Source organism: Mirounga angustirostris, unplaced genomic scaffold (assembly GCF_029215605.1).
Source record: "Mirounga angustirostris isolate CCGP_5_RB_7025 unplaced genomic scaffold, mMirAng1.0.hap1 SCAF_15, whole genome shotgun sequence".
In the NCBI taxonomy this organism is placed as follows: domain Eukaryota; kingdom Metazoa; phylum Chordata; class Mammalia; order Carnivora; family Phocidae; genus Mirounga; species Mirounga angustirostris.
In genome coordinates, this window is record NW_026991723.1 from 14,018,174 (window position 1) to 14,030,675 (window position 12,502).

At 43.7% G+C, this 12,502-nt stretch overlaps 1 protein-coding gene across 6 annotated transcripts in view; it reads right to left on the bottom strand.

Moving 5' to 3' along the window:
• Window positions 1-4,623: 4,623 nt before the first annotated feature.
• The window catches only part of CEMIP2 (cell migration inducing hyaluronidase 2), an 83,805-nt gene continuing 75,926 nt past the window's right edge, over window positions 4,624-12,502 (bottom strand). For all 6 annotated transcript variants that reach the window (XR_010407812.1, XM_064579754.1, XM_064579757.1 and 3 more), the window contains 3 exons: window positions 9,481-9,635; window positions 6,996-7,099; window positions 4,624-6,655 (listed from right to left, as the gene is read on the bottom strand). Coding sequence is in view for 5 of the 6 variants with exons in the window: in XM_064579754.1 (XP_064435824.1) it covers window positions 6,459-6,655; window positions 6,996-7,099; window positions 9,481-9,635 (456 nt within the window). In the remaining variant the exon portion in view is untranslated. The remainder of the gene's footprint in view (window positions 6,656-6,995; window positions 7,100-9,480; window positions 9,636-12,502) is intronic.

A 12,502-nucleotide genomic window follows, 5' to 3' on the forward strand; every position in this document is an offset into this window, starting at 1 on the left:
AGTCACTGAACATGTACGTACGGCCTGGCCCAAAGTCCTGTCTTCTAGATACAAACAACTGAGTACAGAAAACGTGTTAGAACTAGACCACAGGCTTTCATAAGGACTTCTCAGGGGTTCCCAAATCTGGCATTATCTCCAAAGTCTGCTTTTTTTTTTTTTTAAAGATTTTATTTATTTATCTGCGAGAGAGAATGGGAAACAGAGAGCATGAGATGGGGAGGATCAGAGGGAGAAGCAGACTCCCCGCCGAGCAGGGAGCCCGATGCGGGACTCGATCCTGGGACTCCAGGATCATGACCTGAGCCGAAGGCAGTCGCTTAACCAACTGAGCCACCCACGTGCCCCAAAGTCTGCTTTAAACAATACAGATTCCCTAATCCTTAGCCCTAAAACTACTAAATTAGAATTCACAGGTGTCTGGAAGTCTAAGGTTTTTTTTGTAAACAAACCACCCACGCATTGTTATTGTTGATGATGAACCATGTTTGGGAGCTGTCCTCATTTAATCCCCTTTGTAATTTTACCCCAGTACCGGCAGTCCCATTTTACAGACGAGAGAGCTGAAGATCAGGACTAGGAATCCACTCGAAGTAACACACTGCTAGTGAAGACCCCTGATTGGCATCAAACCTAGCTTGGTCACCAGAACATCCACTGTATCTATAGCAATGAACTGTATTAGGCACTTCATTGTCTCGGATCCACTAACTACTCACGAAGAGCCAGTTTCCTTGGAAGACTGTGCACGTGCACATTTTGGGAGGCAACAAGTTTTGGATGGTTTTTCTCTCCCCGATCAGAACTCTCTTCTTCCCTGCCGCATTGGGAGCTAACGATGCTCCTTGCCCCCTGAGATCTGCAAGATCCTACATTCTCCCACATGGGAAACCTATCTGATCTAAGCCTTCCACTCTCAGGAACTGGGTGTTTAAGACCAACAGGGGCTGGTGGGAGGAGGTGGAGTCTCCCACGGAGTGTCCCACCCTCTCTCAGCAAAGACCAATTTCATTATCCCCCAAGCCCTTCCAACCGCCTCCCACCCCCTCCATAAAGTTCATGTGTTAAAAGGCTTTCACTTACAAATCTAACTGCTTGTATGAAGTCATTCATTCTATCTTAAAAAAAAAAAAATCTGTAATTGACAATCAGCGCTTCCAGGAATGTGAAATAACCAGGGTGGATACAGTTCCATCCCAAAGCAAAGAAACTATGCTTTTGTTAATCTGTGCAGCTTGATTGTAGCTGAATATACATTCTCCTTTAAACTCCTAAAACTAACAAGAACTTACAGAAAACAAAGGATGGCTGGCACTCCATCGTGGCAATAACTAAGCCAAACGAATAATTCTAACAATGAGAATTTCAGATGATGGAGAGAGGCTTTTATCACGGGCTCCAAACCCCTGCCCCGGGAACAGTTACAGAATGTGCTGTTCGCATCAGATCTGCCTTGCATCTGTCACACGAAGTTCTGGGGAAGACCACGGAGACCAGGGTTAAAAACACAATATTCAGACTTGTTCAGATGTGTTCTCTGCTGAAGGAAAGGAAGAAGTAACAGGAGCTCACTACACATTATGGGGTTCTCGAAAAAGTTCTCAGACTTTTCTTTAGAAGAAATACCTGGGGAGCTTGCTACAAAATTACATTCCCAGCTCCAACTCCCAGAGATGCCAATTCTCCAGTCTGAGTTGGGGCTGGAGATCCTCCACGTTCATCAAGCACCTCAGGTGATTCTTTTTTTTTTAAGATTTTATTTATTTATTTGAGAGAGAAAGAATGAGAGAGAGCACATGAGAGGGGGGAGGGTCGGAGGGAGAAGCAGACTCCCCGCAGAGCAGGGAGCCCGATGCGGGACTGGATCCCGGGACTCCAGGATCATGACCTGAGCCGAAGGCAGTCGCTTAACCAACTGAGCTACCCAGGCGCCCCTCAGGTGATTCTGATGCTGGTTTTTTCCTTAACTTTCTAGTTAAAAAATTCTCAAACCTTATGAAAGTCCCAAGAAGAGAACAGTGAACACCAGCAGACCCTTCACCAAGAGCAAGGGTCAGCAAACTCCCTCAGTAAAGGAACAGAGTAAACATTTTCAGCTTTGACGCCGTGTAGACTCTGCACCCAGCTAGCTACTCAGGTCTGCATTGGGACATCTAGTCCACACAGAAGCAAATGGGTGTGGCTGTCTTCCAGTGAGACTTCACTTATGAACACTGAACTTTAGTTTTCACATCACAAAATTACACTCTTCTTTTGACTTTCCAGTGTGTTACATTTAAAGGTGTAAACGCCATTCTTCGCTCAGAATTGGTACAAAACCAGTCAGGGGGCAAATCTGGCCTCCGTGTCACTTTGCCAACCCCTGAGGAATCCAGGTGTGATCGTACAGCCTAAGCTCTTCAGAGGATGAACTTGAAATTGATGACTTTTCTTTCCCTTTTTTTCTAAGATTTTATTTATTTATTTGACACAGAGAGAGAGCACAGAGGGAGCGGGAAAAGCAGGCTCCCTGTTGAGCAGAGAGCCCAATGTGGGGCTTGATCCCAGGACCCTGGGATCACAACCCGAGCTGAAGGCAGACGCTCAACCGACTGAGCCACCCAGGTGCCCAAAATTGATGACTTTTCATATCCAGACTAATCACACTGCCCATCTTAGGAAAATTGAAAAACTGAATCTATGAGGTTGTTTTCTGACTGACTCTGATGTATTTCCAGATAGAACATTTCACAGCTTCCTATGGCTGATATTTTTGGATGCGCTGTGGGGCGCAGTTCCTCATTTAGAAATCTTCATAGTTCAGTCATTCTCTAATTTTATCACATAAAATAAAGTGTGTGTATGCCCTTCTCCACAACACCAGGGCCTGATTAGCATTTTTTCAGCTTCTTTTTTTTTAATTTTATTTATTTATGAGAGAGAGAGAGAGTACGAGCCGAGGCAGAGGGAGAAGCAGACTCCCCGCTGAGCAAGGAGCCCGACCCGGGGATCGATCTCAGGACCCTGGGATCATGACGTGAGGCCAAGGCAGCCACTTAACCAACTGAGCCACCCAGGTGTCCCCAGCTTCTCTCTTATTTTGAGGACAAATGGGTAAAAAACAGAACAAAACCCTCTGCCTTCCAAATGACTCCAGAAGTCCAGCAAGATGTGAATGGCATTTTGTTATTTGTGAACAAGGGACTGGGGATGCCTTTCTTTGATTTTTTTTTTCCTCCCTGATCTTTGGTTGAAAATCAGCTCCCGCCCAGAGTGTCTGCTTGCATTTCTAGTGCACTGGGTTATTACCAAGTTAAGACAACAGTAATGATACAAATCTGTTACCCGATTACTCCCATTCACAGTCTTCACCTTTAGGGGAATTTCTCCAGTTATGAAACATCGTTTCCTAAGTATGTGAAAGCCAAACAAAAATTCTGGAGGGTAAGGTCCAACTTTGCATCACAGAATCAACAAACACAGTCACGATGAGCTCTGTGTACTTACCTATGAGCACCAAATGCGGTGGGGGGAACCCCACTTGAATTCACTAAGTGCATTCCTGTTTATTAGAATGCCTTCCACTGGACTTATCCAAACATGACCTCACCTCTTAGGGAAAGACCTAGTTATCTGAAGCCTTCAAGCATCTATCACCTCATGACCCACCCCTCCTCCCAACAAAGTTACCCACTTAATGGCAAGAGGATGTGTTCTCTTCTGATGAAGCTGCAGAACACAGAAGTCACAATCCACCACCCCCCCCCCCAACCATCGCCATCCCCGCATCTGAATGTCAGCTTTGGAGTCACATCCTGAGACCTGGCGCCTGCCTTTCATCTTCCTGCAAGCTCTCCTCCAGCTTCTGAAGAGACCACGTGGCATACCGACTCAGGTGCAGAGGCAGGAAGCTCACAGCGAAGACTTAAAACCCTCCTGTCTGTTGACATATGAGAAGGCCCTGTGTTTCTCATCAGCTGGCTGATTTGTGGACGGCCACATTTCTGGAGGTCCGCCAACTGCCTCACCTGATGGAAAATGCTTATGAACTTATAAATCACCTTTGAATCTACTTTCCCCATAGAAATAAAACAGATTGCTGGCTCCCCCATTGCCGGAAATGTATTTTTAAAAGCTTAGCTGACTGACTTAACAATGTGAGGAGATTAAGGACTAAAAATCGTACTTAAAATTCTATTGAAAGAAGACTAGTGAAGTGCTGTTTAGGGCTGGGGGTTCTGGAACATAGGAACAGCAGGTAAAAATAATAGATACCTGTGATTTTGTTTGAGTCACAAAAAATTACAGACTCGAGTTAAACAGTGGACCTATTACATTAGTGCAGTGGTTTTTAAACCTGCCTACAAGCTGGAATCACCCAGGGAGCTTTAAAAAAATCCAATATCCAGGCTGCATCCCACCCCAATTAAATCTGAGTGTCGGGGGGGCAGGGGCAGGTCTTTATATTTTTTAAAGATCCCAGGCAATTCCATTGCGCAGGCTCGGTGGAGAAGCTCTGCACTGCAGAATGGGTTCATCTACTTGGCAGACAGTTTCCCTTCGTCCTCTCTGCCAAAGAGCTTCTTCAGGGCTGGATGCTGGAATAAAAAATAGCTGATCGATTGACTGAGTCACACGCATATATAAAAATACATGCACACATATTTTTATTTATTTAACTTAGGCCCTGGACATACAAAGCATACAAATCAGAAAAACTGAGTGCCTCAGAACTTACATCACCTCTCCAAATCTTTAAAGAACCAAACTCTAAAAAACACACATCAAAGATATTTAAGTCATAAAAAACACACACGCACACACAAACTTTAATCACCTTCAGGAACCATGATCCAATAATATATTTAATAGGTAAGATCTCGTTCATCAATATACAAAAGAAAAAAACAAAAACAACAACCCTCAACTTTAAGACACATGCCCTTAGCAAGAGCACTTAGAGTTAGAATGGTTTATCGGTAGCAGTTTGAGGTAGCATATTTTGTAAAGGAACAGAAGTCTCAGACCTGCTCTGCAGTTTCTCCTGGATGCCAAGGGACAGGCCCTCAGCCTTTGCTCTTGGGAGAGGAGGGTGAATTTGTCCGTATTCACTGCCAAGTCAGCCTGAACTCACTTCCTACCCTCTCGCCATGGCCATGTCTTCAAACACTCCATGTATTGCAGGTTTGGGAAAGGGCGAAAGCATCCCCTTGGTGTGGCGTCATCCCTGGCTGAGGAGCTAATCTTTCTGCTACATGCAATTCTCACTGGCAGGACACACACATACCCAGTGGGAAGGGAAATCTCGCATCGTGCCACTTTGTTTTTAATTGGCTCTAACAATGTAATTAATTAAGAGTGACCAACCCCTCTAAGGCTCTACAGAGTACTATTTCTGAATATCCCCCCCTCCATGATTCTGGCCCTTCAAACGCTCTCCCTTTTTTCTCCCCCTGAGTACAATATTTTGGGGTTATCATTAAGCTTTCTGTAATTTTCCTGGCAGGATGGTGAGCAGGAAAGCTTTAAAAAAAAAAAAAAAAATCACATGAAAACAACAACGAAATCCAGGTATAGGAGCCACCCCAAGAACAGACTTCCTTTGTGCCACTGGAAACGACCCACGTGGACAGTTCAGGAACACGGCCTTCTTCTTTTTAAAAAAATGTAAATATTCAGCTCAGCTCTGCATTTTAAACACAAATGTACAGTCGAAACAGGCTAAGGATTAAAGCTGCAAATACGGTCCCAACAACTTCAAACCTTGGTGCAGATCAAATTTTTTGCCCCGGGGGCGCAAGTTTAAAGGGATGTCAAATCCCTAAAGCCCTTTCATCCCAGTATGCTTTCCGTGTGAAACTTCGACACTTGGAAGGAATCAATGTAGAAATGAATAAAAATAGCACATGCCCCAGGCAAAAAAAAGGGCATGAGCTGGGCCTGAGTTGCCAGTTAAGACTCTGTCATTGAGCATCCTATACAATCTGCAAAGGCTGCCGGCCCCGATCCAGGGCCCAGGGCATCACTGAACACACCAGCCACCTGTCAACAGCTGACCCAAAGCCAATGACACAACCGGGCATCAGACTTCAAGTATCCAACGTACTACAAGAGCTGGTCCGCTCAAGGACTCGGGCTGACCCTCAGAGGCCCCCACCACACCCCCACGGCATCCTGTCCTACAAAAGGTGAAGCTGCTTACAGTCACTAAGAGACACACGGAGTGGCAGGTGAGGGGCAAGAGAAATGCTCTCCGAATATACCAGTCTAACAAACACAAATAAATTCTTCAACACTTTGTACAACTAGAAGGTGCGCGAGCTGGTATTCAAGCCATCCCTTTAAATTCTTTCGTCCCCTCTCTGTTATCAAACAGGAAAATGGTTCCATTGGGTTAACAGTGTCACTTTAAAATGCCATAAATTAAATAAGTTAGTTCACATTTTTTCTTCCCCCAGCACTTAAGTTACAGTGAGTCCCTAATGTGCTTTTGCAGTCTGCATTAACAGCTCCAGATCTCTCCGGCGGACAATGCTGGCTCGGGGACAACCGTATTCATCCAGCTGCAAAGGTAGGAATTGTTCGAGCAGCCCAAGGCCCTGGCCAGCAGGACTGGTAAACAGCTTAGCCCATGATGGTTTAAACTTTCCGCTGAATCCCAAAAATATTGTACTCCCTTAAAAAAAAAAAAAAAAAAGTGCAATTTGTCCATCTACTCATTCCAGGCAAGACAACGCAGGAGGTGAGTCGGAGGTGAGCAAAACAAAGATAGCTATGAAACAGAAAAGCTACACTTCCTTACGTCAATGAACTCTGACCACCCACCTCTTGCCCCAAATAACAAACCACATCCCCAAACGCTTCCTGGAATAATGTCTCCTTATTTAAAAATTATCTTAATGATACCCACTCCAGCAAAATAAGCTCACGAAGACAGGCCAGAGGCTATAGTCCACCCTAAAAATGCGTCTGTGGCTGGACTCATAAGAACTTCAAGGAATAATACAAATACAAACCTTTGTTATAAAGATGAGCTGGTTTGGCTAATCCCAGAGGTACTAATGAATCGGAAATATTTAAATGCTTTATTTCTCCTCTTGTGCTCAACAGAACAATTGACCTGTATGTAAAAGTGAGAAAATTGGAGGGAATTTCAATAAATCAGCATGTATTGAGTACCTTTCTGAACTTAATATAGCATAGAAATACTAGATAAAAGCAGAACTAAAAACAAACGGGGGGTGGGGGGAGCTCAGATGCTTTTCACTTCCCTGCTGTTACAAGTTCAGGCTCCCCAGCCCCACCCAGGATAGATGTTCTACCTATTCATGTCCTATTATCTACTTACAAAATAAATGAATAAACACCAATTTTAAAAAGAAATACAATCTGCGCCCCATGGTTTGGTTTAAATGCCATGTTTATTATGCAGCATATCAACACATATACTTAAATCTGTTTGTGGATTTTCTCTTCTCCTGATCTCTCTCTCTCTCTCCTCTTCCAATGCTATGCTGGCTTAATTACTATGGCCTTGTGATTTATTTTAGTATATTATAAAACAAGCCCCTTGTATTATTTTAAGTTGTTTACAAAGATTTTATTACTCTCCCACATTTATTCTTCTACTATCCTTTTCTTCAACTTTTATATAACCATTAGTATTCATTTTCTTAATGTGGGTCTTGACATGTTGATGTCATTCTAAAGCAGGGGTGATCATTCAGAGTCAGAACAGAGGTCCGACCACAGCAACCTTACAGGCCTGACCCTCTTCAGGCTCGTCCCATGAGATCACTTACAGGTCCCCAGGGACCTGCACACCCCAACAATCCTAGTTCTCTAGAAGACATTGGTAGTTGCTCCATAACCTCTTAACACTTAGTTAAGATACAACATACAGGGGCGCCTGGGTGGCTCAGTCAGTTAAGCCTTCGGCTCAGGTTATGATCCCAGGGTCCTGGGACTGAGTCCCATGTTGGGCTCCCTGCTCAGTGAAGAGTCTGCTTCTCCCTCTCCCTCTATAGCTCCCCCTGCTTATGCTCTCTCTCTCTCAAATAAATAAATAAAATCTTAAGAAAAAAAAAGATACAACATACATACAGAAAAATATCACTAAGTGTATAGCATATTGAATTTCTGCACACTAAACGTACTCATGTAACCAGCCCAGATGAAGAAACAGAACACTACCCATATCTTAAAAGCCTTCCTTCAGTCCCCTTTCCAGAAACAACCTAGTGACTTTTTAATGAGTTGGTTTTAACTCTTAAATCTATAGGGTATCTTACAGGACTGCCGTGTTATCCTAAAAATTTATGGTGAGCTGTATGCCCAGGATTGGTTTCAGTGAACTGAGTACATGTTTTCACCATTAGGAAAAATCTTTAAATCCTTAAAGAAAACTGAGGCCTTGGAAAGGAATTCCCTAGAAGCATCTCAAAGCAGAAGACAGAGCTTTACCTGCACACTGAATATTACGCTCAAATAATTCAATGACTTTACGGGACTCACTGAAATCTGGTTCTGTCATATGTAAAGAGCGTCAAAAGTCATCAGATGACTGAAGATGCATTCAAAAACTAGACAGGACCTCACTCCCCAGGAAGCTTATGCCCTTCCCTTAGTTGCTTCATTAAATATCTGCTTGTGAGTCAGCATCTGCAGCACATCCAAGGGAGGCAGGGAGGAGCCTGAATTCATCTCCTTGCCTCTAGGAGGCGGGGTCTAACCAATCTCCAAAAAGAAAGGCTTTGCTTATGTGCATGCTTCTTCAGAGACCAACAAAACAAACTGCATCAGGCCAGGGCTCTTAAAAGAGAGACCAGATACCTGTCCACTTAAAACTCAGTGGACGGGGGCGCCCGGGTGGCTCAGTCGTTAAACATCTGCCTTCGGCCCAGGCCATGATCCAGGGTCCTGGGATTGAGTCCCACAGCGGGTTCCCTGCTCAGCAGGGAGCCTGCCGCTCCCCCCTGCTTGCACTCTATCTCTCTGTCAAATAAATAAATAAAATCTTTAAAAATAATAATAATAATAAAAATAAAATAAAACTCAGTGGACTTTCCAGTCACTTCCATGTGAGCTAGGTGGTGAATTCACAGCACAACGCTGTCTTATCAGTAGAAGAGATGGCCACAAAGGTCAAATTGTGTATAAAATTGCTTTAAACTGGAAATGAACCTTCTGAGTGAGTTAGGTGCAATGTAATCGAACAACTACTAAAAAGTGGGCAGAAAGGTTCCAAAATACCGAGCAACTCCCCTTATAAGAGGTTTCACACCATTTGCAAACTCTGCTCACATCCAGGCTCTCACTGAGCAATACTATGCATTTTGGACCACATGGGCGTCAATCTGAGACAGGAAAGGAATGACCACCTTTCAACAGCCCTAAATGCCCACACTGTAAAAGGGTGGAAAGACAAACCAAAGCTCGGAGTTAACCAGGTGTCACCTGTTCAGATGGCCTGTCCCCTCTTGCAGAGCAAGCGTCACCTACCTTGGAGGGATGCCTGTTCTCAAATACTCTTCCATGCGACTGATATCGGCAGGAGAGAAAATCTTTTTTTCCATTAACCGGAAGGGAACGCTGCAGGCATCCACAATAAGGAGGAGGATGCCCGCATCTTGGATGGTAAAGTCGGTGCCATTGACCTGAGAACAGAGAAACACGTCTTCTGCTGTCATCACCCCATTCATATCTCCAAGATGCCTCATCTTTGATGAGTCCGAGCCCTTCCCTCGGTCTTCTAAACCCATGAATCAAATTCTATTTCCAGGATTCAAACTGCATCATCCAGTGACTCTTTCTCCGCCAACACCTGAAACCCTGCCAGTGTTCTAGATTGTGCCTTTGATTGGTCTTTACTGGTTGGATTGGATGCTCTGAGCAAGGTACGGCAGCTCACACTCAGATGAGCAGCGTGACTCTTGCTGCCGGCGGAAGAACTTCATGCCTACCCCCACTCTCTCACTGGGGTCAAAGCTTCTAAACTCAGTGATCAGGCACCAGGCTCTGTACCACAGTTCCCATAGCTCACTTACGGTCACACTGGTTCAGAGAAAAATATCATGCCTTCCCCGACACAGAAACCCCCCAGCAGAGTTTAGGTTTGCAACACCAGAAGAGCTAGACGGCCTCATCTCCTTTGTCCCACCCATAGCTCTCCTTTAAAATCAAAATGGAGGGGCGCCTGAGTGGCTCAGTCGTTAAGTGTCTGCCTTCGGCTCAGGTCATGATCCCAGGGTCCTGGGATCGAGCCCCGCATCGGGCTCCCTGCTCGGCGGGAGGCCTGCTTCTCCCTCTCCTACTCCCCCTGCTTGTGTTCCCTCTCTCACTGTGTCTCTATCAGTCAAATACATAAATAAAATCTTTTTAAAAATCAAATAAATAAATAAATAAATAAATAAATAAAATCAAAATGGAAAAGTGGTCATTTCATCAGGATATAAGCCACAAGGTATTAATAGATTTTGTTCACAATTATTGTGAGCTGAAATTTCCAGTAGTCCTCTTTAAATTACATTAGTGGTTTGAGACCTCTTCAAGAAAAAGGAACTCTAGACACATCCAAATATCATTAATTTGTCAGCCAAAATAGAAGGAAAAAAGACTTGCTGGATTAAAAAATAATTGAACACCAATTTAAGCCATAGGCAATGTTCCTATTTTTAAATGTGTAAAATTGGGGCACCTGGTGGGCTCAGAGGAGCGTGCAGCTCTTGATCTCGGGGTCCTGAGTTTAAGCCCTGCACTGAACATAGAGGTTACTTAAATAAATAAATAAAAACTAAAAAAAAAAAAAAAAAAAAAAGGTTTATCTTGAAAAAAAATAAAATGTGTAAAATTATAAACTATGCTAAAGCTAACAAAGGAGAAATGCCATCACCACTACATTTGTCCATGTTTGGGGAAATTTTATTTAAATTTTATTTCTTTTTTTTTAAGATTTTATTTATTTATTTGAGAGAAAGAGAGAACAAGCGCTAAGGGCAGAAGGACAAGCAGATTCCACACTGAGCACAGAGCCCAACACAGGACTCAATCCCAGGACCCCAAGATCATGACCCAAGCCGAAGTCAAACACCCAATCGACTGAGCCACCCAGGTGCCCCTAAATTTTATTTCTAATCGCTACTGGTCTCACAGGAATCGAATGATTTTTTTTGGCTATGTTTATATTGCTCTAATCCAGAGAACAATTCTGGAAATCCTTGAGGTAAAGTACCACTTTATATTTGGGAAGACTAGAAGTGATTCTCTTATTTTAAAAAATCTGAATGCTTAAAATTGAGATACATTTGAGAAAAAATATATAATGATCCTCAACACACTTAAACTGTCCTCTTGAAAAGAACCCCTTAAAACCTGTTACTTAAAGACAACACAAAAGTGTCCATAAAGACTTAAGAAACACCATGTCCTAGCAAAGATTCTTCAGGCAATGCTTGGGTAAAGTATCAGAGGTAAATATGACAAAACACAATACTGTAACTTTTCTGGGGTCCTGAGCAACCCCGTGTGTAGCAATGGAATTAAAAAAACTGTCTTCAGGGCACCTGGGTGGCTCAGTCGTTAAGCGGCTGCCTTCGGCTCAGGTCATGATCCCAGGGTCCTGGGATCGAGCCCCACATCGGGCTCCCTGCTCAGCGGGAAGCCTGCTTCTCCCTCTCCCGCTCCCCCTGTGAGAGGAGGTGTTCCTCTCTCGCTGTGTCTTTCTCTGTCAAATAAATAAATAAATAAAATCTTTTAAAATATATATATATATATAAAAACTGTCTTCAGACCCTGGAGCAGAGCCCGCCTGAGATTTTTTGGGCAAAACAGTATCTTCTTGAATTGTTTAGTGGACTTAGTGGAGCAGAGCTACTCAGCACCCACTTGCTTCCCTTCTGCAACTAACTCTCACCAGATACCATGACAACAAGGCTGGGATCAGGTTCTCCACGCAGCTGACTGCACTGAGATGCTGAGCTAACAAATTTTATGCCAAAAAAAATTACATCATGAACATGCTACAAAATGAACAGTTGCTAACAGAGGGCAATAGGCGTACATATATAGTTGGGAATCTTTGAGCTACATTTAAAAAGAGATAGTCTGTCTTTCTTTTTAATTTTTTTGTGTGAGGTCACAATATCCATCTGCTTAACAAATTTTAAGGGTACAATACATAATTACTGACTACAGGGACTATGTCATACAGCAGATCTGGAGAGCTTATTTATCTCACCTGAAACTACATGTCTGTTGATCAATAACATCCCATTTCACCCTCCCCTCCCCAAGTAGGGATATTCTTAATTCAGAGTTCAATCCTGGAGATGGACGGTGGTGATACTTGCATACCATATGAATGTACTTCACACCACTGAACTATACACTTAAAAATGGTTAAGACAGGGCGCCTGGGTGGCTCAGTTGGTTAAGCGACTGCCTTCGGCTCAGGTCCTGATCCTAGAGTCCCGGGATCGAGTCCCGCATCGGGCTCCCTGCTCGGCAGGGAGTCTGCTTCTCCCTC